This window comes from Diprion similis, chromosome 8, assembly GCF_021155765.1.
Source record: "Diprion similis isolate iyDipSimi1 chromosome 8, iyDipSimi1.1, whole genome shotgun sequence".
Lineage (NCBI taxonomy): Eukaryota > Metazoa > Arthropoda > Insecta > Hymenoptera > Diprionidae > Diprion > Diprion similis.
The window spans coordinates 8,670,445-8,697,877 of record NC_060112.1 but is presented as its reverse complement, the minus strand read 5'-3'; the positions used below and the strand labels follow the sequence as shown (position 1 = coordinate 8,697,877).

The window sequence follows — 27,433 nt, the reverse complement described above, 5'->3', positions numbered from 1 at the left end:
CATATACTTTTATGAAAAAAATCTTATTTCAACTTATTACGTTTATGTTAGTTATAATCTTATTTACTGCAGACAATTATAATAAGAACCGTCTATGATAAATTTAATTGACATATTTGAAAATTTTTTATGCAATAGTCAGTTTCATTTCGTGGGAATGTAATGTCATTGTTGACATCAAAAGTTTGCATAATAATAATAATAATAATTATTATTATAATATTTATTTTTTTCGAAAACTGAATAAAAATGAACATCTCAAGTCTTGGCCGTTTTGTTCGTAGAACAAGTCATCTTAGAGAATTATGCTTTGGGGTATAGTTAAAGACTGTAATAATGAGTATCAAAGAAATGAATACTTAGAGATAGTTGAAAATACGTAGATTCTCACAACTAATGAAAATGTAATCCTATAAACCAGTTTCATGATATCTGCTAAAGGTTCAAACTGCGTGGTGCCTATAAATGACATTCGAGGAGTCGAGAGCATGGGATATGCTAAAGGTGAAAAACTGCTACGATGCAAGCTAGCTGCTGTGTTTCGATTGCTTGATCTCTACGGATGGACGCAGGGTGTCGGAGGCCACATTACGGCACGTCTAAATCAGGATCAGGAACACTTTTTGGTCAATCCTTACGGTCTTCTCTATCATGAAGTCACCGCATCTAGTTTGGTCAAAGTAGATATGCAGGGGGCTGTCGTTGAGCAGGGAACGACCAACTTTGGTGTACATATTACCGGATTTCAGTTACATTCAACAATACATGCTGCTAGACCCGACATCAAATGCATCATCCACATCACAACTCCGTCCGTTATAGCTGTGAGTAGAAATTCCTCTGTGTTTTGTATTCTGCTCTTGATTTGTTCGAGTATACACGGTTTTTACACAAACCAATTCTACACTATCCTGCACAAAATGATACTTCACAAAATTGCCCTGTACAAAAATTTCATCACACGAAACAATCCTTCAAAAAGTTATATGAATTGAATATTGTTCTATACAAAGTAATCCTAACTGGTGTGAAGTTTTGATCCAAGTAATTTCTGAAAAAATTGAACAATTTTGAAGTATCTGAGTAAAAATCAATTGTAAGTATATGAAAATAGATTTCTTCTTAAAACAGATTGCAATTGAATATGTGTATTATCATCACTAAACACGACAAAATGTTACAATCCTGTTAGTATCAAGTATATATGAAGAAATATATATAACTTGGTGACAGCATATACTTATGCATTCTGCAAATGAGTGAACTTTTCCTTCTTCCACCCGAATTTTTTTCTTTTACACTACCATTTTCTGGTTTGGTAGAAATTTTATTCTTGTATTATTATGATAGCCCAATTGATGAAATTACGCATAGCTCAAACCTTTCTATTATTGTTCTAGGTTTCATCTTTGAAGTGCGGACTGTTGCCTCTTGGCCAGGAAAGTATAGTAATCGGAGAGGTCAGCACGCACCAATATATCGGTGGCGTCTTTGAGCCTGAGGAAAAGGAAAAGATATCAAGAAATTTAGGTCCAGTGAACAAGATAATGTTTTTAACAAATCGTGGGGCATTGTGCTGCGGGGAGACTGTGGAGGAAGCATTTTACAATGTTTACAATACAGTTTTGGCTTGTGAAACGCAGCTGAAACTAATACCAGTTGGTATCGACAACCTTACCCTTATTACGGAGGAATCAAGAAAGGCCATATTCGAAGCATCCAGAAAGGCCCCTGTTCCACAACATGCCTCTGTTGCCGAACCATCGCCTCTAGCTGACAAACTCGAAAAACGCTGGCGAATTGGTGGAACTGAATTTGAGGCTCTCATGAGAATGCTTGACAACGCCGTAAGCCACTTTTAAAAGCACACTCGTATGCAACTATTAATTTTGAATTCAGATTGGTGGGGAAAAATTGAAAAATTTTCACTACTAATTATCCGTTAATGATTTTCGCCATTTTTTTCATCCAGAATAGGTATCTTGAAAAATAATTTATCCACAGAGTTGGCAGCGGAGAAGAGCGATTGTATTCAAAAGTTGCTAATTTATTTAGTTGAATTCCCAAATGTATATTTGATTTTGAGTTATATTCATTTACGTAATTAGAAACTAGGACGAAAATCTTGAACCTTAAATTCCAGTATCTCAGACTTGTTGTGGATATATTTACATCAGACCAATATCAAAACAACGAAGGCGCATCTGCGTCTTTGGCTTCAAGCTAAATGTGCAGCAGATATATTTTTATTGCAGGGTTTTCGCACTGGCTACATTTACAGACATCCATTGATCAAAGGAGAGCCTCCAAGACCACGTAACGATGTTGAGGTACCTCCCGCAGTATCTTCCTTAGGCTACCTTCTAGAGGAAGAGGAGCTCTACAAACAGGGGTAAGTTTTTATCAGTTCCCTTATAAGAAGCCAACTTTGTCGCCAATGGAAAAGAGTTTATTAATTGTCTAACTCCTTCTACAATTCATCGTAGAGGACCTGTTAAGCGCTCGAGTATAATGTTAGGTGCAAAAGTATGTTAGCAGAACTAGTTTTAAACGTTTCAATTAGAGTTGCAGTTACAATGTTCACATTGTAGCGTACTCATACTCAAATGTAGGTAATTGTTGGCAAACATCTGTTGTACCGTATTTACACTAATCTCTTTTCATATACTCTGGGGATAATTATTTGTGAAATTTTTCAGCCTACCTCTAGAGATGTGAAAATAAGCTCAAAAACATCAGAGTTTGATCATATTGTTTATTTTGTAAATTATAAAACCTTTTCTCAAATTGTTTATATCTTACCTTGTATCAAGCGAATTTGCCAGTCACTTCTACCACCTACCAGGGATGTTGTTCCATCTACCTTCATTGTCATTGGCGAAAACAACATCGCTGTAGGTTTCTGGAAATGTTTTCCTAACTTTCAATTCAGAGAGTGGAGACCATTTAGACTGATGTTGACTCCTTTCCCACTTTGATTAATCAGTTTAAGAAAAATTATTGTATTTATTTGTTTTTGTGCTTTCTAGGCTGTGGAAGGGAGGTCGGAAAGGAACTGACAGAACGCGCTGGCTTAACTCACCGAATGTTTATCAAAAGGTTGAAATCTTGGAGACCGGCACCCCAGACCCGAAGAAGATAACTAAGGTAGAGGTTATTACTTTTGAAAATAAAACGGAATAAAAAGAACATTATTCGCGATGCACTATACATATATCTATATAAGCATATACAATATATATAGATTTTTATTATGTACAATTGTTACGACCAGGTTTTTCCTGCCGATGTTTTTTTTTTGTTTTTTTTTTTTAATCCTTGATGTATCAGTGTGAATTTGAACAAACAGGTCATGATGAACTCGTGTCAAATTGCCAATTAGCCATAATTAAGAAGCTGTAAGGGTCGTAACACATCGTTATCACATCTATAAATCACAATATTGTTTACAGTTAAGCTTTTTTTAAGATAATTGACTGGAAACGTTTGAAAATTTTTTCCCTTTGCATGCATAAATAAGCAACCTCTGTAACATATAGCAATTGTTTAGAGATTTATTTACGTGATATCAATGCAGTCGCACTGAATTTTCGGCTTTTAAATGAATCGTTTCTAGCGAAAAATTATGAAAGGCATACGCACGTACGTCAATACTTTTAGAAAAAACACAAAAAAATAAATTCAATACTCATTCGTGTTATTATACTAATCATTGGCATAATGGTCAATTAAAAAGTATATATTCTACGTATTACTTTTAAACAGGCTCGTCCAGAGTTACTGAAATATAAGATAATACGTGCATCTCTACGCTTGAGACTAAGTAGCTAAATTTATCGCTAAAATGAATTGAATCAATGATAATTTTGGATGAAATGAAATTCGGTGAATCGGTGAATTTTTGATTTCATTGTTTTTATTTTACTTTTTATTCAATTTTTCTCAATCAATGGAAGGCTTTATTTTAATGGCGCTTCGTATTGTTACTTTTATTTTTATAATTGTACATTTAATTGCTAAACATTCCATACTAGCTATATACTCATTCCAAGTTCAGTACCACTGGTCTTCAGAAATATCTATATTTTTTTTATACCGAATTGCGGAATTTAATTTAAATTTAACCTTGTTTTATTTCACCGATTTAAAGACGTGAAAAAAATGAAAAGCATAAACGAAAATACCAGTACCTAAATATCAATTTTTCCAATTTATGCTAATGAATTTAAAACATGATATTTATGTTTATTGTTGTGGAATGTAATGGGCAGTCACAATTGTGACTAATTTTAAAAAATATCGTATTGATATATGTATACGTTTAATAACGTTTAGCGATTATAAATAAAACGCTCTGTTTGAAAGGCTTATTTCCATGGGTTATTAATCAAACGAATATTACGTTTTTTTCTTCCGTTTTTTGTTTTACCTCTAGCTCTCTTTATAGCTTTTCGATGTCAGTCATAAAAAATAAAGATTACCATCTCGATTTAAAAGTACGTTTTGAATAGTTATGGAATTTTTTTTTTACTGGAAGTGAATGGAATAAAACATGAACCTAGAATGAGTGATACAAGGCACAAATACATACGAATACACAAAAAAAAAAAATCACCGAAACGTGAAAACCATTGAAATTTATCAAATTCGAAAAGTAATAGTTAACTGAAACTCATCGCTACTAAGTACAACCGACTTTCGCTATTAGAGTGAAATCGATCTAGAAATCACGCAAATTTATGAATAGAACTATTTCCTCAGCAAGCGCCTCTTATATTGAGATTCATGCAAACGACATTAATCTGTAACTGATGACAGATGGAGTACAGAATCTATGCTTGATATATACATACACATTCACATTTATGTACTTAACGAATATCTTTTAATAAATTATGAAGTTGCGTTTGCTAATACTGTGATTGTGTGAACTCAGCAGGAGCAAATTAATCCCGATCTTACTGATTGCTCTCATAGCGAAAGTTGATTGTATTATTAGTAGACATGATATTTTTGAAAGAAGAAAGACAAACTAGCAATAAAATTTTACCTTCTCTTATTATTGCAGGCCTTTCGCTCATGTCAGTAATTTACGTTAAATATACTGTAATATGTTATTAAAGTCACTTTTTAAGGGAAAATACCACAGAGTCCGGTTTTTCGGTAACAGATTTCTGTGCAAATTTTATTATGCATTAAAATCCCGCTGTTTTTAAAAGACTTCAAACTTATCCATCTCATCAACAATCAGTTTCTTGACCGAATTTTAAAACCAAAAGTGAGTGGGGGGCCTGTTTATAGTATATCGATTTTTGTATGGTAGATGAAAGTAATGAACTTTTATGAGAAGTTTGGGGCTGTAGGCACACCTGTAGTAGCAATGAATTTTATGTGTAAGTAGTAGCATGTAGTTTTTTGAAAGTATCACCTTATCATTATATTACGCATGAATAATCGCGTTTTTTTTGTCCTGTTTTTTTTTTCTCTCTTGAAACAGAAATTTGTGATCTAATGTTGATGTTTTTTTCTCCCTTCTTTTTCATTTATAGTGGGTGGATCAAAATGCTGAGGAGGTAATTGGATATCCACGTTACTGGATTTATACCTTTGGACTAAGTCTCTTTTATTATTATTACTACATATTATTAGTCTGTTATGTCTCTAGACCAATCTATCTCTCTTAAATTCTCTAGATCTGCACGGGAAGGTATCACTGCTGCATTGGTGTCGTCGTATCATTATCAGCTCCACTTTTCATCCATTGTTTCTAATCAAAGGCTCAGGTCGCTACTCATAGTCAATTCTCATTTTCGAGATAATCTGAAATTAACTTTGAAGTCGTCTTGGGTTCGGGAAAAATGTATAAAGTTTAAAAAATAGAAGGGAATTTTTAAAGTTGCTTTTACAGAGTGTTTAAAAGTCAAAAGTCGCAATATAAAAAGGTAACGTATAGAAAACAAGAATGGAGAACAGTTGTAATTCCGCTATATTCTTAATCCGACGGTTCCATGTTACTGCTTTCTGCACTTTGATTTTCCTTTTGTATATCTCGACTTTCTATACTTTAATAATTCTGTGAAACAGATTTTCGCGTTTTTGAAAATTCGATATTGTGAGCCTTCTATTTTATAATCTCTCTACATGTTGATCCCCATCCAGTCCTGGGTTAAAAGTCTTTTTTAAAACAGTTTGGAGAATAAAGACTCACGACGAATATCCATTTTAGATATAGATATAACTCCATTACCCTAGGCTTTCACCTATCCAGAAAGGGACTCAAATATTCTTTGGCTTTCTTATTTAATACTTTTTCTTGCATGATTAAGCATTACCTGAGATTATACTTTTCATTGCTTATGTTTCACGCAGGATGTGGGACTACCTTAAAGTTCTTACAAAATTGATTTTCTTTTATTTATTCAACATCACCGTATAATGTCATCATCAATGTGATGTTGTTAAGCAAATCTATCTACAAACTGCTATTGGAATCATATCAATTAATTTTGTTTTGAAATTTCGATATCAAATTGAAAATGACCTATAAATTAGAGAATTTACAGTTTTCAAATGGTGAGAACTGTCGTTTAATAAGAGATATGTTTCGCAAAGCATTCTGTGTAGATGGGTATTTGATCTTTTTGCTCGCTTTTCATTCAAACAATGTTTCTCCTTACTGAAAAGCAAAGTAAATGTGACTAATACATGGTGAATATTCGATCCTGGTACATATACATATATATGTTCATATATTTTGTATTCCACACGAAATTCGATTTCTCTGTAATAAGTGAACTCCCTCTGTTCTCATTCATTCTATATTTTAATCACAGCAAAGCTTGTTCTGTTCTGTTCTGGTTCTGTGTACATATCTTGATTTTTTTTCTCAATGTCACTATCTATTTTATAAGTATATATAGTCGTATTATATAAGCAAATCCATACACACAAATAGTTAATTTTACACAACTCAGTATGAATGTGTGCCTGTGATCTTTGTATTTTACGCGGGCCCCGCTCTGCATCCACTGCAATAACAAAACCAGATTTAGTCACCCTTCGATTATCAATATTTCATTACTTTATCACAAAATATATACCAATTATAATTTTGAGAAACTTTTTTTAAAATTATTTTTATTTTCATCTTTTACCAATGCTAAATCTCATAGCTTTTTGCAATGCTCAGTTTTAGCTAAAAATCTTTGTGTTTCTTCGAATACTGTAGAAACACATCATCGACTTCTCATTTACTATAGAAGAGAGTGGAAGCAGGCACACATTTATTGCGAGGGTTTATTATTATTTGTTATTTTTTTTTTTTTACAATTTAGCTACGTTTGATTGGATAAATATTTTGAGGGTCTCCTAACATTCTGGTTTTGTGTGCAGTGGGTGACGGACGGATCGCCAACACATAGCAGTACCCCCGTCAAGATCGAAAGTGCTCTACAATTTGTACCCAAAAATACGAATCCCAAGGAATTCAAGCAACTTCAACAACAGGTAAGTAGTACCATTTTTATTATTGATCATTGACCAGAAAGCAAAGCAAACTCTTAGTTTTTCAGTTCCTTGATTATTTTTGTGCATCTGAAGAGAACAATTGTGATGAATTAATTGCAATTATTAATGAGAATTTAGGTGTCGAATAAATTTTTTGTTATAATTACAACTAATTCCGCGCAGATTAAAGACTATCGTCGAGCAGACAAAATATCTGCTGGTCCGCAATCGCACATACTTGAAGGAGTAACTTGGGACGAAGCCAAAAAAATGCAGGTAAGCATTCGGAGCAACACCAGGTCTCATTAACAGAATCCACCTTGTTGTTAGTTCTATGAAGTTGAAATAAAGCTGTTTAGTTATAATCCCAAAATGTAATTCTCAAAGGATGCTACCATCAGTGCGACTGGCGAACAAGTTGTGTTGGTTGGAGCAGCTAGCAAGGGTATCATTCAGAGAGGATTCCAGCATAATGCAATGGTGTACAAAACTCCGTATGCGAAGAATCCGTTTGATGCTGTAACGGACCAAGAACTTGATCAATACAAAAAGGACGTGGAGCGCAAACAGAAGGGAGATCCCTGTTAGTATGAAACTTGTTACTTTCAAATTTAGCTCTCCGTATTTTTTTATTCTTTTGTTTTCATATTTGTACATATTTCTTCTTATCAGTGATGCATTTAATTTCTCTAATTACTCTTTTCATTATAGATGACGAATCACAATCAGAATCTGAGGCTTTGTCGTCTTTCAATGTAAGCCGTGCCACCCATGAATCCAGCACTGCCAAAAGCCCAATCCAATCACCTGTCTCTGTAACGTCAGAGACGGAAGAGGAGAGCAGAGATGGTGAGTCATTGACAATTTGACTTATTTCAATAGGAACTAGAATCATTCATTAAAAGTGATTAAACGTCCATACTTAATTCAATGCCAGTAGAAAACTAAGATTCACGTCGTATCGAGAAAATCGTCTAAGATTATTAATATCTATTTATTATACTGAAACATTTGTCACTTCATACTTATCCGTATTTTTTTCGTACAGAACCACGAGTATTACGAATAGAAACGAAGCAAGTACCTGCGCCAAGTCAGCCTGAGGTTGTGCTCAGTGACGGTGAGTTGAAGAAAACAATTATTCTTATAATCCCTATAAAAATAATTACCATATAGACTATAGCGTGTTTTAAAATGATTCTTGCGTGGAATCATTTTCAGACAAAAGTAAGTGACAATATTCATTCACATAAAGGGCATTCTATGTGAAATGTAACTGATAAATGAAGTATTTTCTCTGAGTGTACAAAGCTCCGAAACTTGTTTATAAGAACTTTTTCATACGTCAACCAGATTTAAAGGTACATTAATCTAAAAATTCAATGAGTCACTTAAATTTTATTTTTCGGATGTGTATTACGAGGTAACTCTTGATTTAAAAAATCAGAGAAAACTCAACGCCGATCTTTGCTTTGCAAACAGTATAACCCCGAACCCCGAGAGTAGTCGATTGAACTGCATGGGAGGCGCAGAATCGCACGGTTAATCCACTCCTCGGATAATCCGACCTTGGTTAATCGGGGTTATACTATACTTTAATTATGAAAAGGGACTATAACATCTGAAGGAGTCGAGGTAATTGACCATTACTTTTGACGTAGAATGCCCCATAAGCAAAATCTCTGTAAGTGCATGTTTCTCAATACATTAGATTAAGCGTTCACTTAATACATGCCATTTGAAATTTGATAAATTGCTTGAAAATTTAACAGTACGATTGTCGAGATAACTTTTGTAATTTATTCAGCAAGTTAGATATTTCAAGTGTTGAATCCAAAGAAATTTCAAACCGTATTCTGCTAAGGTTTATTGAATTTTGTAGTCATACAATCCTTACGAAAAATTATCACTGCTCTCCAGTTGTAAATTTTGAAGCTCTAATAGCGTGTAATGTTCACGTTTATTTATGATAGACTATCAGTAGCGACTAGGGAAGTGGTTAAATCTACTACAGTAATATTTGAATTTTCACTCCAGTAGTAACAAAAATGCTTATTGCAATTATTTTCGAAGCGTCAATGCCGTAGTAGAGTCATGGTAAACCTTCATAAGGAAAGTATGAGTACTAGTAGATAGTTGTTATCACTAATAGGATCACATTGTTTCTATCGTAATTACCTATTATCTGCATGATGATTAGAATGTATGCATGAAGTACTTTAGTGCATGAGCATGTGATGGTTTGTGATACAGAACCAACAGCAGCTGCCGTTGTCGTGGATTCTCCTTTGGTTCAACAGGCACAAATTCAGCAAGTAGAGCAACAATCTCTATTTATTACCCAGCAAAAACCTACAGGTAATCTGAAATTCGTACTTAGCACAAAAATTTGTGATGAATCAATATGGGATCTAGTCTTGAGCGTTTTTGTTAGTAATTAAATTCTAATTACTATTATTATGAGTTACTCATACAATTTTTACTATAAATGAAAATCAACAGTTACAGTCTGAATTTTAAATTGAAAAAACATAATACTAATTACAATTGTAATTTACGGTAATTAGATGATTAGTAATTTTTTTTCAAATATAAATTTTAATTGTAATTAGTAATTATTTACTTCATTTACTTCATTTAATTGATTACAAAAAGTAACGAGTAGTGTCCAATACTGCTTGGACTTGAATAAGTACGTTTTGAAGAAGCATTTTTTGTTAGCATCAGGACATAGGTACGTAGTAGTACTCAGCAGTACTGTTTATATATTATAGCATTGTTTGCATCTCAACAGTTTGTCTAACAATAAGGACCACAATAACCAAGATCTGTGAATACACATCTTACATGATCCATCATTGATAGTGTTCAAAACATTTGATGAAAATTATGAATCAAACAAATTATTAATGCCCTGTGAGACACAATGGTTTCTATGGTGTGGGGAACAGTCGAACATTATGATTTGAGTACATTTTGAAAATAATTTAGTTATTGCTAATATTATGAACAGTGTCAACATTTTCGCATTTCTTAAAAAAAATTGTAATGCGATGGGAAATTTAACGTTTTTGCAGAATTCAACATCTTAATGAGGGGTATTGAGAAATCTTAAACTATTTTTAGTAAATTATTGAATATTGCAAGGTTTCGTATTTCTAATATCAGGTTCCAATATATCCAGTATATATGTATTTATATATATAATATACTTTGGAAATGAGCCTACATTGTGCTCTGCAGTGACCTTGTTATAAATACTATTCCAAAGTTAATTGTCAATGCAAAATGCAATCACCCATTTCCTGTATTACTAAACATGCTGGATAGAGTTTTGAAAATTATTCTTATGCAACGTAAAAGTACCAGGTAATTTTATGGCAATGTAATTTAGAATTCAAAACTTGGGCAGTAGTCAGTTGAAAGATAGACGTCTCGTTTTAAATACCTCGAGTATAACAAAGTGGAAAATTCTTGATGCATGATATTTAAATTGATTATAGTGGTACGAGTCATGAGTTGGTAGAAGCATGTAATTTTGATTTATAAGTAGGGGTTTTTCGAAATAGAGAGTAGCAGAAGTTTAATCGGCAGATAATTAAGTACCAATCCACAAATAGTTATTTAAAATGATAGTTTGTCGAACTGTTCTTCAAATTTTTTAAATCGCATGTGTTGTCTCATTTTGGAACGGCAGTGGATGCAACGTCAGAGTTCCTTAACGAGATGCGACGCTCTGCAGTAAGCGAACCACGAAATGATCTCAACAGGCGAGGTAGGTACCTTTTTCTAAAGTGTTGAAATCCTTTCTGAGTGACCAAGAAACGTATATTTCTGTGCATATTTTTAACAGCATGCTTATGTCTCAATTGAAAATGTTGCTTGCTTAATGTGTGAATTGTTAGTATTAAATGTAACTGTTTTATCTCACGTCTTTCTAACCCATTCACACTGCTTAATACGGTTTTGTTGACTGATAATTAATTATTCTGAATATCTATTGAACTATAGAATAAAATCTTTTGCTTTTAATTTTACTCCTCTTTACAAATTTTTGTGAATAACATATTTTGAGTTATAAGGAAAAGCAAACAAATGACGGACTAATATTGAATAGAGAGTAAGAGCTGAGTTGTGTTTGGACAATGGTTACAGATTGTCAGTCGAGCAACTGCAGCAGCATCAGCAGCGGTCACAGCTACGGCTGGCCAACTGAACCATACGACACAATCCAGCTAGAAGTTGCTAGAAGCACAACTGTTGCACCCCGCATGACCCCATTGATCACTGAAATAGTGCACTCGTCTAAGACTAAAACTGCAGAGTTAGAGCACACTAACATTAAGATTAAACAACCGCCGTTGGTGCCACCCAAGCCTAAACCCTACCTTGCTTTGAGACGGGCTTTTTTCAACAATTATTCCCTTCCTACTGCTACACCTGCACTTGTCAACGATAAAATTGTAACACCCGATAATGAAAATGAAATAGTCAGTCTTAATTATACACTAGAAAAAACGCAATCAGTTGAACTCTGCGAGTTGTTGAATGTTTGTACTGAGCAGTCGGTGCCAATGGATTTCTCGATGCGAGTGAAGAATACAGAAGCTAGGGAACAAAATATGAGTGACACAGATAGTGAGTCAAACTCTGGTGGAAATATGAAAGAAATCGTAAATCTAAGTTGCAGCGAGGTTGCCACAGAAACAGGGAGTAACACCTCTGTCCACATGATTGTGAGAAATTTATCTTCAGAAAAAAGAGCTAAGACAAATTCAGTTAAATGCGTACGCATTGCTACGGATATATTAAAAAAGTCAACTTTTGTAGCAGGCGATAGTAATGACTGTGAAACAGTTTTTCGTCAAACCAGAGATGAATCGCACAAACCTTTGATTGTGGGTGCTATTCTGAAGAACATTAACGATCTTCACACTCTCTGCACAGGGACTGATCTTGAACATCCTGAAAAACCAGATTCCAAGCATAAAGAAAATTTGACAAAACATAACAGAAACCAGGATTTGGTAAGTCAGTCCGACGAAAATGGTAATTTATGCGCTGTGTCAGATGAGCATCTTGACAATGATCACGAAATTGTGAGACATGATCCATTCGTTGATCACAATTCAAATTTATTTGAAGTAAATACTGGAGTAGTACACAATCAACAAAATATAGACTCTGTAGGAAGTGTTTTGCTGACGAGCGAACCCACTAATCAAAAATTACTCATTCCTCAAGATAAGTTTACAAGTTTTACAGAGGAAAACGCACTTCATCAAAATCCAGAAAATTTGTTTCCCGGACCAGAGGATCTTTCTGGATTTCAGGATGGGACCACAAAACTGTCGCCATTAATAATACGAAAGAGCAATGCTTCGACTCCGCCTCGCTTCTCTAATTACTGTAGAATGGACAGCTTAACGGAACTAGTCAACAGCGTGAAGACTGACTTAACACCAACTAAAATGTTGCTCGCTATGCTACCTGAGAGTAACATATCTTCCAAATACAATTTGGATTCAACAAGCATGAGTCTGATATACAGCCTCACACCTACTAACGACACGGATACAGATGCAGAATTCATAGAGACCAAGCATGAGCCCGTGGATCTACTGAATGGAAGCTATGATGATACAAAGTTTCAACGTCATGACAGCTGTAATACAGATGACGGTGCTTGCGATAACGAACTTGACTATTTTTGGGTTGACTTACTGAACGAACCAAAGAAAGATGATAAATGCTGCGATCTAAACCAGACTATCGAGTTTTCTGATAGTTCTTTGGAAAGCTCTGATGAATGCGACGAAGTCTCCAATCAAGGGTCTGATATTCTGGAGTTGCCATACTCAACTGTATGCGAGCTAAGAGAAACAGATGGCGAATCGTTCAATCAGGATATGAAAGCAGTAGCAAATCAAATAATTGCTGAGTTGGGTGACATTGAAATATATACTCTAGCTTCTAATGTGATAGATGAAATATTATATGATATATCGTGTTTGAAACTCGATGCAAATCTCAATAAGAACATTGTGTCAGCTGTGGTTCAGGATAAGTTGCAGGCTCTTAGCATAGCTAAAAATATGGCAAACACTTTGATAGCTAACTTGCCCTGCTACGGTGATAGAGAAGGGATAGTTTTTTCTGAGCAAAATGAATTGATGTCTTCTAGGAATCGTGCTTATCCTTCAGAAGTAGAGCCTAATGATAGCATCATTATTATTGATGAAATAGTACATCACGTTATAGATATGTTCGAATCCATGAACTCGGTTTCAAATTTTTCTCTTGATTCGTATGATCTGAAGAAAGTTAAAGAGTCCACAAACATCGAGCTTAAAGAAATGCAAAACAATATTAAATACCAAACTGAGGAAAGTAACAACGATCCTTCCTCCCAAACTGATGAAGAGATGGTATTCTTTAAAGAATCAACTCCAATCAGTACTATATGTGAAAAAAATGTGTGCAATGTAGTTGAGCAATTCTATTCAGTCAACGGAATTGAGACAGTGAATCCAATTGACTTAAAAACTGAGAAAGGTCAAAGTTTTCAAGGAGTATGCAGCTCGCCCAATGAATCTTTCACAGTTAGACAGAATAAAGATATGGTTGATGTGTCTGACCGTCACAGGAGTAACGAAGATGAACGCCTTTTTATAACATTAGAAAATTTCACTTCATCAAATTATGGCACAAATTTAACATCTGACATAAACAAGAGTGTGACTGAGACTGACAATAACATGTCCGAATTGATGAAATCAGAAGGAACAAATGATGTGGAATTATATTGTGGCTGTAAATCGTGTCCCTCACCATTAGATTGTGACGATTGTTTACTTTTGAGATTCAAAGAATATCGACCTGTCAATGACCAAAATCATTCACACTATTGCGATACTTCTGCAGACGGTGCATCTTTGCCAGAAAATGAGGACTCTGATATAACAGACAACGATACTTTGGGTGAAGCGATATTGGAGTTTTGTTCTGTACCTAAACTAAGTCATGCCGCAGAAGAAATTAAGCTAAATTTTTCAATTGAGCGACATGAGACACGAGAAAACAATGTTTCATTTTCAAACACTTTTTACCGATCACAAGATAAAGCACTAGATTTCATGTTACCTGAACAACTAGCACCGATATTTGAAGAGGTAAATAATGAAGCTTTTGAGATTTCGTTCAATAGAGAAGTGACAATCAAAGCTGAAAAACAAGTTGACTGCGTTGACTATCTTTTAGACTCTGAAATGACAGTTGCTGGATTGTTTAACGAATGCACTAACACATCAAGTGTTGATAAAACATGGATGACGTCACCCAATCCTTCGGTCGTGAGTTTGGAATCTGTGAATACATTGGATTACTGTTCCTGCAAAGACGATAGCCACTCGACTGTGTTTCAATCTCTTCAAAACACGACAGAGAGCAGCCCAAACCTTGGAAAAAATTCTAATACGAGTTTAGAATTGAAATGTGAAACAGAAAGAATTGAAGAAAACCTAGATAGAACGTACACTTTGTCAGATTCAAGTACAAACAGCCTGGATACGATTAGCTCCATTGAAAGCGATGAGCATAAATGTTCCGGGAAGTTTATAGACCTCACGTACAGCGCGGATATATCAACAAACATGGACGAAACTCGACTGCAGGTGTCGACAAATCGTAACTCTTCGTCCTCGTCCTCTGAAGCACTCTTACCGAACGAAGATCATTATTTCGACACAACCACAAATATGGCAGATGTATCCAGTGATGCATTAGGCATTAAACTGCCAGAACCTGGATGCATTGAAGAGGAAAATCTAGGTGCAAACGAGGGCCAAAGTCAGAACTGTGTAGAACCGTTACCGCAAGATTGCATGGTATATTCTTACGACACTAGAGAGTTCATGCTCTTGGAAGAGGCTCTGGATGTCAGTAATGAAACTGCGCTAGAAATGCAGGTTCATTGTACATGCGTATCAAAAGAGTGCGAAAAGTTCTGTACTGGCATAGACGCTGATGTCAATGTTTCGGCTCCCCTTGAACTGCCACCTAGATATGAGGATACCACTCTGTACAAAGTCGTCTCTCAAATTAATCTCACTGATATACTTAATTCGGTACCTGATTCTCCAAAGCATTGAGTAAGAATCTCATGATATTTTACTCAATAATACGATTCCATTCTCAAACTATACATTTGTAAAGTGTTGACTTATATTGAGATTTACAATTCATTATTGAGGAATACAGCCAATGTCTGTATCAAATGTTCTTTTTGATAGAGTACAAATAGTAACCGATGAGGCTGATTACGTTTATGAAACTAGTCTAAGAAGTCCATGCATGTATTGTGATAAGATTCAGAAACTCGAGAATTTGTTACTTCTGATTAAAAATCTAAGTCGCGCAATATAGTTGTTGCTAATTTTAAATTTTATATAGCATATTTTATCTAAACTTGAGAAGTAATTATTAACTTTATAACGGTGCGACTTATGTAACAATTATATTTTATTATAGTACTTCGTAAAATTACAATAATAGCATTATAACTAGTTATCCAAGGACTTTCTCCATACTACCAGTAATACATTGACATTGTCTTTTAGTTAAAATTGATTAACTTCAATCGAATTAGCTTTATTAATGCTAAGCTGACAATATAGTCAAATTACGAACAATGTAAAAACTTGATGGTAATTGTTTATTTTTTGTTTAATTTCTTTGCTTTTTTCTCTTTTCTTTCTTTTTTTCAAACAGATTGTAACAAACTTATCATTTTAATTACGCACATTTAAGTTGAGGCGATTTTCTTTTGGTTTACTTTTCAAGATTTATTTTTTTAGTTACATATATTTCAGTTGAAGCAATTTTCCGTTTTTCACTTCTCAATCCATAAAAAGTATTACCATTACGTTTTATTTACTCAATTACTTGATTGATATATCAGATCCGTGTACATTCCGCTTATTGTTACTGTTTCTCTTTATTCTTCATTATTTTATGCAAATAAATGATATTCTATTTACGCATTCATACAAATATATCTCGTTTATTGATCAATACCGTACAAGAAAGGGTCGCACATTTAATCCATATCGGTATTATTATTATTTTTTTCGATTTAATTATGAGTGTATAATCATTCCTATCAGCACTCCTTTTTGTAACCACGTGTATGAATCTCATTTGAGTCTGCAATTACTATTAATTTTCTACTTCACCGGTGTTGGCAAGACTCGAAGTCCTCGAGGCATCTATCGATATAAGTGGTAACGGCAACAGGCATGGATATAATATAACAAAGTACTTCTCTTCTGCATCCTATTGGCTCGAGTTATTGTTGTTGTATATAATATATGTATGTACAAACGTGACTTGCTTTAGTCCGTGTAAACAATCCTCTGAAGAAGTTTGGATCAGCATTCCCCTGCTACTAACTTGATGCGCAAGTTTGTGTTTATTTTTATTTGTCGCAGGTAAGGCATTTTTTTTTTTTGTCATCTTTGTGCTATCTTGGCTTTTCAGACAGTTTTTCATTGTTTAAATTCAACTTTTCTTCAACTGATGCTAAATATTTATCAATAATGGCGCTTTTATTAATGCAAAGTAAAACGTTCTGGATTAATTTTGCTGTACCAATGTCTAGAAAATACTTATCAAGATTTTGTGTTACAGGAGAAAACACAGTGAATGGCGACCATTCTGACGCACATCACAGTACATTCTCCCAAAGCAGCAAAGAGGTTCGTTTATTTCAGTTTATATAAGAATTACTTATTTGTGTGTATCGTTGGGATTCAAGATATCAAAAAAAAAAAATTTTATCTCGTCCTTTAATTTTGAGGAAGTAAATATATTTCGAGGGGATACATGTATTCTGAAAAATGAAAATTTTATATAAATTCAAGTTATACGAATTTTTGGCCAATACGAGAACTGAAATAAATATAATTATGTAAGTTGTTGGTAGATAGTATAAATCTTGTTACTTACATTAGACACAAACTTTGAAAATTGAAAAACCTTTCAAAATATCTACAGGCACTTACGTTGTTATGAGTTTCTCAAACTTCATGTCACGAAAAATTTATCACAATGTATACGTACAAGGGGGATAAAATAAGCACGATTTCTACAGTTATCATTTTTTCTGAGAAGATATTTTGTAAATATCTCATGTAGCATATAGCAGCCTAGTTTGCTATACGCGCAGCTTGCATGATTACCTAGTTTAATTAAATATACATAGTATAATGCATGAGCATGTTGGCTTACGGTTACCACTGGGACCTTCCGTGTTAAGGGTTCCATGTCGCAGGATGTGAGCGTTAGCGAGGAGTCCCCCAAAAAAGAGAAGAAGAAGAAGAAGGGACTGAGGACGCCATCTTTCCTTAAGAAAAAGAAGGAAAAAAAGAAGTCTGTCGAGGCGTAGGTAGTTAAATCTGAGGTATGCCAAAATTTTTTATTTTCACATAATGAATAAATTTATCGGTAAACCATTTTAAACAACTGGAAAGGGCATGCACACGGTTTTGCACACAAATTGTTCATCTTAGACATCGCGTAACTTTTACTGAATATGAAAAAACTGAATTATAATGAAGTTTTTGCTACTTTAGACTACAATGTCTAGAATAGATACGAAGAAAAAAGCCAAACTGCTGTTTATTTTGCAATAGTTGCCGGATATAGATTAGTTTTTATAGTTTTCCCACAATCCGTAACAATTGTTAAGTCCACATTGAATAAGATGGATTTAGTATGCACATCCATTGACTGTTGAAATTGTTTTATTGGTTTCTTTACAGACACTGCCAGAACAGAAATTTAATTATAAATATAAAGAAAAATCGTACCCAAGATCGAAGCTGAATTAGTAAGATTCGAAAAAAAAAACCGCAAACCATCAAAAAGTTAAATGAACGAATAAATAATGAATTTTGAACAAACAAAAAAATTGACGAATGTCTTATACCACCTGCAAGCAACCAAGCAACAATCACATCATCTTTCCAGGACTCAAGACTGCCATCACAATATTACGTCGACTTTTAAGAAAAACTATATTATACTATATTATATTGTTAATGTTTTTACCTTTTATTTGTTATAAGTGTTGCACTCGATATTAATCTATGGTCAACTTTTTTTTCTGTTTATCTCACCTTAATTAGCTATGCAATAATTACACAATATACATATAACCCTTTAAATACAAGGAAAACTTACAATTTCCCTTTCACTTATTTGAGCGATATAGCCAAATCTTAATAGGTATGCAAATTAGGTGAATGTAGATTTTATATGGACTCACAAACGTCAGTAATACCATCCATTGCCAAAATAAAATTTCAGTTCCCAAACTCCGAAGTTTGATATGCATATCCGTCGTTATCTTCAGAAATAATTAGTAGTGCATACTTTATATACTCAAAGAAACATTATTCTATTCTTTTTAATCTTTTCTATCAATCTAACAATTTAATATGACCTAAGGAGATGCTCTGAGTAAACGGTGTGAACTTTTCGGGAAGATGAATTGATTCATGAATACAAAATCAATCCTTTATGTAGAAGGATTAATATGATGCAATCAAGTTTTGTTATTATTTTTACAAGTTTTCTGTATTATACGTTGCACGATGTGATAACAGATGATTTACTTTTAAATATTGATTTGAAAAAACAAAAATATTGATGTCATAAGAAATTAATGGAAAGATAGAGAAACGAAAGCGAAAAGTACATTTAAATTTAGATTTAATCGAGTATTTTACAACTTTCGTACATTCACATAAGCAAAGATAATTCATCGGTAAAAATTTTTAAAGTACCTTCTACTTCAAGTTTGGTATGAGACCTAACAAAACTAAACACTTATCATCGAATTATTAAGTACTATCTCGGACATCTTTTTAGCAAGGATTATACAAAGTGTGAACCATTTAGTTCTACAATATTTGAAAAACTTATTGAACGAACGTAGTACAGTATTGTAGTGGAGATAATACAGTAGCTGCGTAATTTATCATTTAATTTTTTCTTCGACCTTTGCACATTATATTGAAAGCCCAAGAAAAGGACGATGTTAATGAGCGAGTATTACTGCGGAAGTGACAATGCGATGTAATTTAATGTCTGTGAAGATTTGCTTGGCGATAAGCTAGCTGAGTGTTGTGTAACAATACCGATAGAGAGCTTATGTATTGCCAAATTTTTTTCTTAATTTCTCGAGTAATGAGGAAAAATTGAAGAATAAAATAAACAACCATTGAGAAGGCTAAAATAACAGATGTGGTTACTCTGCCTGCCTGTCTACCTCGCCTATCAGCTTACTAAATATATTATACACGTATACGTAGGTATATCTCGATGATGCTTGAAGATTAAATTATTTATTTATCATTCGTCGTATGTATTCGGCTTTTACCGATGAATTTATTGTGATTATCAACGTTACAAGTATTGTACCCTTGTAACTTATTAGTACTCGCGCGTTGTATTTTCTTTTTCAGTTATAAATTTCTTTTGCCTCTTAAATTTATTGGACAAAGCCTGAAGGGCATAAAAATAATATGTCAATTCTTTACGTTGCGCATTCGTTATCATGTAAATCGCATAAACGTGCACTTTTGCATCAGTAGAAACAAGACTATTATTACAAAAAAAATCTCATTGAGCTTTTTTAAAATGTGTAACAGTCACAAAAAAAATCTGGGTATTGTAAACTACTACCATGCTAATGAGTTTACCATAATTTTTATAAAAATGAAAAAGCATAATGGAGAAGAAATTGTATGGAAAAGGATAGGGATATGGTCAGAAATTGAAGAAGATAGAGACAATCTCTGAATCCAAGCAGAAACTAGAATTCTATAGTCTTCTATCTAGTATTGAGTGTCTGGTTCATTAAGAATGATTGTTCTAACGATCAATTGACTTATTTTCGGTGCTTGAAATTTTAATAAATGTTGTAATTCAGAGGTCTGCGGTTTTGAAGATGGGAAAGAAATTGTATTATTATTAAAGGCAGCAGCTTTAGCGGGTGACAGGTAGGGTTGCAGCTTCTGTTCCGATCAGAATCCACGCGATGGAGACGATGAAATTGTTTGCTTTTTATCTTTACTCTGTTGATGTTTTTGGTTGTTTTTTTTCTTGCAACTCTGTAATGATATATTTTATTTTCCATTATGCTATTAATTATTATTATAATGATAATAACGTACACAATATTTAAAAACTGAAAGTTAAAAGAAGGAAAACAATACAGTTTATTAATCGTTAAGAAATATTAAATAACAATTTAATACTTATACCTTAAGTTTTCTTTGTACAGGAGATACATACTAGATGAAGAAACGAACAATTACTTCATTTCCGAGGAAATTTTAGGTGTAACTACATTGCTACGAATGTGCTCAAAATAAATGAGTACCCTGAATACCATTTTGTTCCGAATATAAGTCAACCCTGAATGTAGCTCGACTTCTGATTTTAAGACTTGATTTCGTTAGTTATTCTTCAAATACACCTGGAAAGCCAATCCCGTAAATAAGTCGAGTACGAATTTTTTTTACCATGTTTAGCACCAAAAATTTCGAGCTATAAACGTTCGGAATAATATGGCTATACAATCTTCTTTGTTGCACACGTACGGCATAAACAATCTGCTACGAATCCATGCGCGCAGCGCGTAATGTAACATTGTAATTGTATTATTGAATTATATCATGATTTGCAATCCGTCATTCTAATAGTTGGTACATATATATGTGTGTGTGTGTGTGTGTGTATACAAATATATATATATATATATATATATATATATATATATATATATATATATATATATATATTTACACACACGCATACGTATTTTAATATATAAGTAATATTATTGAATATACAGATATGTAATTTTAGCTACACTCATGCTTTATATTATATTAAATATTGAAATGAAGTTTTAATATGTTAGGCAGATGGGACAGGGAAATAATACAAGAGGGAGAGATGGTGCGGTTGTGAGAGGAAGAACGATTTAACAGTGTGTAAACGTGTGTATGAATGACAAAGAGATATTAGAAGAATTAATTAGCCTATTTTCTTCTTTTTTTTTAACATTATTATATGCAATATAATATATAACGAATATTTTTAAAGTTCAAAGAAACCCTGTCAAAGTAAACTTTTGCCACATTCTTAGTTAAAAAATTTTTGAAAAAATTCTAAGATACGAAAAAAAGTAATTGCCGTATGGGAAATATGTGCCTGTTCTACATCACTTACTATATTTTGTTTTTCCTTTTTATTCTACTTTTCAAAAGATGGTTGCTGCCTACCACTTTGACTATATCGTAATCACTTATTCGCCGCTTACTTTGGGTCATTTGGTTTTTTCCAGTTTGTAAAGCATGAACAAATGATTGTAACCAGAGAATGAAACCACTATCACACCTGTATACAATATACACATGTATAATTAGGCTTCTTCAGTTGGATCACAACGGAGTCGTTTTAATGATTTCAATTGCAAATGAACCAATGCAGGGAGAATAAACTTGCAGAAAAAAAAACAAGATTTTAATCCATATTCAAATCTTATTCTTTTCCTCTCTAACTTGAAAAAAATTTGAGACAATAATAAGAACGGCTCAGAGTGATTTACCTGCCGGTCTTAGTTTCGTTTTTTTTTTTCTACGTTCCCATATTGAAAGAGAACATAAACTGTACGATGGAGTGAATGATCGAAATCATTCTGATTACATACCTTGATATATTTGTTTCACTTCTAATTCCGGACATTTCTATCTATTATTTGAATGGCATGTTTTAGTAAATAAACTCAAATGTACATGAGGCTCAGGCTGCCCGCAGCGGCCTTTAAATACTGCTCGATTATTATAATGATGTATTTTAACTGATAATAAGAGAATGACGAGAAAAGAGTTAATAATATTAACATCGATTTACATATTAGAGACATTAATAAATTTACAATATTAGCTTTGCAATGTTTTACTTATTCGTACACGTTGAATATTACGTGTAGCACGTATTATAAAAAGTATTTTCTTTCTTCGAAGAAAAATACTGAAGAAAAGTAATAAGACAATGAAAATAAAGAAATAAAAGTGCTATAACATTCTCGTCCCAAACGCAGTCTAAAAATAAAATTGACCGATCTTAGGGTTCGAAAATTTATGTGAATAAAAAGATCGTTCGTTATTATAATTTTCTGTTCACCTACTTACTACCCTGAAAATTAAAAGATAAAGTCAGGCAGTGAATTCGCCTTGAATTTGGGACGGGAGTTTATTTTTTCTAATGGTCCAAATAATAAATTGAATTAATCAATTTAATTTAATTAAATTCTATAAGCTTTGTCACAATAAAATAATTATTAACTGGCCTAGGCAGCATTTAAGATATGAGATTGCCCTGTAAGGAGGCAACATACTTACATGCATATACATACATATACATAAATATTTATGACAATTATTGTACATTGAAATAATGAATTAATTATCGCCCGTGGGACTACAACACTGCATCTACCACACCCACATGTGAGCATTTATTGCATAGACTTATAGACATAGACCGCATAGCGAAAGACAGACAGACATAGTCTGGACGTCGTTCGTGCCCTCTTGCATATCGCGAGGAGGTGTGTCGGGGGGCTTACAAATAGCGATTGTAGGGTAATTTTAGAGCATATACTACTGGAGGCAGCTACCCATCCCATCGACCTCGCGAAAAATGTGCTCGAAGTGAAGAGTGAGAATGAGAGAGAGAGAAAGAGAGCGTTATATATATATTGTATATTCGGGTTTCTTCATCTCTTTCACTCTGCATTTTATTGGCTGTGAGGAAACTTATCGGCTAATCAAGTGTGGAGCGAAAGAGACAGATTATAACCAACATATTATACCTCTCTCTCTCTTTCTCTCTCTTTCTCTCACTCCTCCGCTATACTTTCTGTACCACGCGATAGTACCTACAGTAGTATATGCTCTAAGGGAGTAATAAATACAACCCTTCCATTCAACGATCTTGATCCTCACCATTTAGCACCATTTACCTTTGTAGACAAAGGCAGAAAGACGTTGATAATACCTTTTTCTTTCTAACCAGGCTTCAATGCCTCTTACGTAGCGCACAGTCTATATCTATAAGTCTGTGATTTATTGTAGCTAGTGATTTGAAAAACTGCTGTAAGAATGAGTGGTGACAGAATATGTTCGCAATAAAGTATATTCTTTCTGGTGCACTCGCTGTCTATTTGTCAGTTCGATACTTTCTCTTGCGTAACGTAGCTCTGCTGGTCTGTCTGATGCATGAATCTTCTACCGTTTTTTTTTTCTTTCTTTTTTTCTTCTGCACCTTTTTTCAACGCGGATACCAGGGTGTAGGCCGCGTAAGAAGGAAGGTGATGTCACGGCCTGTCTCTGTGCATAGACAGTGCTTTGAAACATACAACCGCTACTTCCGAGACAAAATCGAACGTAATCGAACGAAATCACAGTCATAGTGAGTCTCGTTTGGGTCTGATTTATACATAGATACACGAATTCATTTCGTGGCTGCTTAAAGGCCAAAGCAAACAGAATTCCATAATTTATAAGCAGAATGCAAAAGCCATAACAAAATGACTCTACGGTTTCTACAATCTGGTTACAGCTTCTGGAGATTCAATCAACATAAAAATTCATAGGCATACTCTACTACACGAAGTCAAGGAAAATCATGCTTTGAGACAGCGATCGTGACATTTCAGTCATTGCAGTGTTTCATCAAATTGATTGATGAATGCTACAAGTACTTGTGTAGTTATTTTTCGTAAAAACTGTACGATCTCTCTCAATCAGCAAATCTAAGTTGGGAAATGGTGTTTCACATTTTCAGGGCCGCTGGCATCGCCTTTCTTTTTACACCGTAGCCTATTCGTATAGACTTTTAGACTATATTGGACTAAACGCTAAACTCGGGCTGTGGGATAAATCGATAAATTATTTTTCCAATCAATTCATATTCGTTTAATCGTTATTCAAATTGATCGACTAATCAGACCTTCAGTGATTTTTTTATTTTATTTTTTTTATTAATTCATAAATAGATTCATCGTACTGCCCTAGCACTGAAATACACTCTACCTGGGACCCGAAATGCTAATGCTTTACTGCAGAGCGGAGCGTGCCGAGATAGATCGCGACTATTAGGGTTGAGAAAGTGATTTTGATTTATCAAGCATATATGTAAGACATGCGCCATAATCTTTAGAGGAATAATTGAGTTAGAGTTCAATCAATACTTGTATTCCATACTAGTTGTAACGCATTGCTGAACTTGACTTCGATCTAACGTAATTTTCATTCCATAGATTTAGAAACAAGGATTTATATTTGTAGGTGACTGTGGATTGAGAGTCGGGATAAGTTTAAGTCCCGGCAAAGTGGCACGCTCAAAATTGGGTTTGTACGCGTTCCAGTTAGAGCATATTTCAGTGAGACCTAGGCTAACGATAAAAGAAACACTAGCGTTTTCAGAAGCAATGAAATGTTAAAGGTGCAAATCAGAGAAACATTTCACAGTTAAATTGTTTTGAAAATCTGATTGACTTACCAGGCAGGGCGGTTTTATCTGCATTTCCACTCCTATACTTTCAGCCAGTGTAAATTGGGATATTCTGTTTTAGCGCGCATACTGACGTACTGAGTTTAAATTTATTTTGAAAAATGATCTATTATTAACAGTGTGCTCATTGTCAATGAATATATACACTGGGCCACTTACAAATGAATCGTATATAATATAGTTACGCGTACACATTGCTAATGTAAGCCACGAACAAATTTTCAACTAAAACCGTTGAACTTGAATCGTTATTGCTGATAAGCGTAGATAGGTATAAATATGTCGCTAATGATTATCAATCATAGGTATTATTGTTTAAGTATTTTCGTAGTCTAGGCATCAGTACAGTTTAAATTTAATTATAATTTAATTTATGCATAGATGTATAGCGATAGTTATTACTAGAATTTGGTGTGTTATTACGATTGCAAAGATAAAGAAAACTATACCGATATAGTTACTCTATTCTGGACTTCTGCACAGATATATCAATTTATCTAATGAGGCTTAGCCGTTTGTTTTTTTCTAAAAACAAGGACCTACAGCTGGAACTACAATGATCAGAAGTTGAATTAAAATTGACAGTAATATAACGTATAAGATGATTAATCCGGTTATATTGAGTTCTCGTGCGTTCAACTAACCCATCTTACAATGCTTATTATGTAAGATTGGATTAGTCATTTGTATTTGGTCAGAGCGGTCGTAAGTAATATACCATTTTATAAATAAAGCTTTCATAAAACGGTTGAAATTTGCGTCAATTTACTATATTCCATACCATGTAGGTTCCAGAAAGTATTGGCATTCTATAGAAACGGATCATAGAACACGTGTAAATAAAAACAATTTTATTGTAAAAGTATGAGCATTTAATCGAATTCATTTATAATACCAAAGTTTTGACGAATATCATGTATGGTATACATTTAAGAATCATTATCATCATAATAATATATGATTAAACTTATTCGTTAATTCGCGTTGCCATCCTGGTCGGAAGGATTGAGAATGTAATTTGGGAGATTGGATCCACCTTGAGCATCGGTGAAGCCCGAGAATGCTGTAACGAAAATTCTTTTGCAGAGGCGCAATATATCGTAAACTAACGATCACCTTCAATGAAAATTCTTATTTCCAATATGTAAGGTAGAGTAACGTGGGGCACGGCGGACCCATTGAAAAATTGAAATTTTTTTTTTGTTTCAAATCACTGCATCTTGTCATTTCACCCGTCTTGAATGAATCTTTGATTATTATCCATCAATATGTATATGGCAAAAAGAGTTTATATTCCGGTGCAAATGGCCTTTATCTGAAATATCATTAAAAAAGAGAAATTCTGTCGCAAAAGAATGTTACATATTTTGATTTAACACGTAATAAATGAACCCCTAATAATATCTCAATATTGGAAATTTTTTTTTTTCCTGACCTAATTTTTTTTGGGGGCCTGTCGTGCCTCCTGTTACCCTACATGTATCGGGAATGTTTTCCAGGTTCTTATATTCGTAGTACGTTACCCTCGTCAATTCGGGACCTTTTAGGCGATTTACATTATCGACTGGAAATTTCGTTATCGACCGACAATTGTAATATTCTCGCAATGCAATATTCGCGCGCTGCGCCTATGCACCTCATCTCGAAGATCGAAAATTCGGACTTCAATTGTTTTCAAGCATCAGTCTGAAGTTGGAATAAACAAATTGTCTGTTAGATGTTTCCTGCGTGCAATAATTGAGAAAATTAATATTCGGAGTGTAGATAGAGTGGAGTGTAGAGGTTCACAGACAAATCAAGTGAACAAAAATATTTCTCGTATAGTTATGATGCGAACCTTAAACTAACAGTTGTGCGGGAAGCCGAAAACACAAACAATTACCGAACTGCGTTAGAATACGGTACATCAGAGTAAAATGTACGCGATTGTCGTAAAGTGAAGCAAAAGCTGAAGTATTCTGAAATTCGACCTATATTCGGATCCAAAAAACAGTTCCGAATCGGAGGTCAAAAATTGGGGGTCTACTCATGTTCGGGCCAACACGGTAACTGGCTTTTAGCCATGTTTGAGCTGATTTTCAAGTCATCTAAGTGTCAGTTCTAGGTTTAGCGCGATGCGGAAAATAGTACATTGCGTATCAAGGGCTGAAAGGCGGAATTTTCGACGAGTGTGAAGGTAGCGGCAAGAGCGAAGCGACAAAATCGCATTCCGCCCGTGGCGCACGAGATACTTTTTGCCCAACCCCTTTTAAAAACGCGAAATACTGATGAGAAA

The 27,433-nt window shown here is 34.0% G+C and overlaps 1 protein-coding gene across 7 annotated transcripts in view; it reads left to right on the top strand.

Moving 5' to 3' along the window:
• The window catches only part of LOC124409480 (protein hu-li tai shao), a 56,954-nt gene extending 38,205 nt beyond the window's left edge, over positions 1-18,749 (top strand). For 3 of the 7 annotated variants that reach the window (XM_046887097.1, XM_046887099.1, XM_046887094.1), the window contains 15 exons: positions 442-824; positions 1,401-1,847; positions 2,256-2,392; positions 3,030-3,147; positions 5,550-5,573; positions 7,393-7,506; positions 7,690-7,782; positions 7,894-8,089; positions 8,218-8,355; positions 8,555-8,626; positions 9,760-9,864; positions 11,204-11,281; positions 17,194-17,261; positions 17,822-17,965; positions 18,327-18,749. In XM_046887097.1, the coding sequence (XP_046743053.1) occupies positions 442-824; positions 1,401-1,847; positions 2,256-2,392; positions 3,030-3,147; positions 5,550-5,573; positions 7,393-7,506; positions 7,690-7,782; positions 7,894-8,089; positions 8,218-8,355; positions 8,555-8,626; positions 9,760-9,864; positions 11,204-11,281; positions 17,194-17,261; positions 17,822-17,950 (2,102 nt within the window). In that variant the 3' untranslated portion in view covers positions 17,951-17,965; positions 18,327-18,749. The remainder of the gene's footprint in view (positions 1-441; positions 825-1,400; positions 1,848-2,255; positions 2,393-3,029; positions 3,148-5,549; positions 5,574-7,392; positions 7,507-7,689; positions 7,783-7,893; positions 8,090-8,217; positions 8,356-8,554; positions 8,627-9,759; positions 9,865-11,203; positions 11,282-17,193; positions 17,262-17,821; positions 17,966-18,326) is intronic. The other 4 variants (XM_046887095.1, XM_046887096.1, XM_046887100.1 and 1 more) reach the window with 4 other exon arrangements.
• Positions 18,750-27,433: the final 8,684 nt, after the last annotated feature.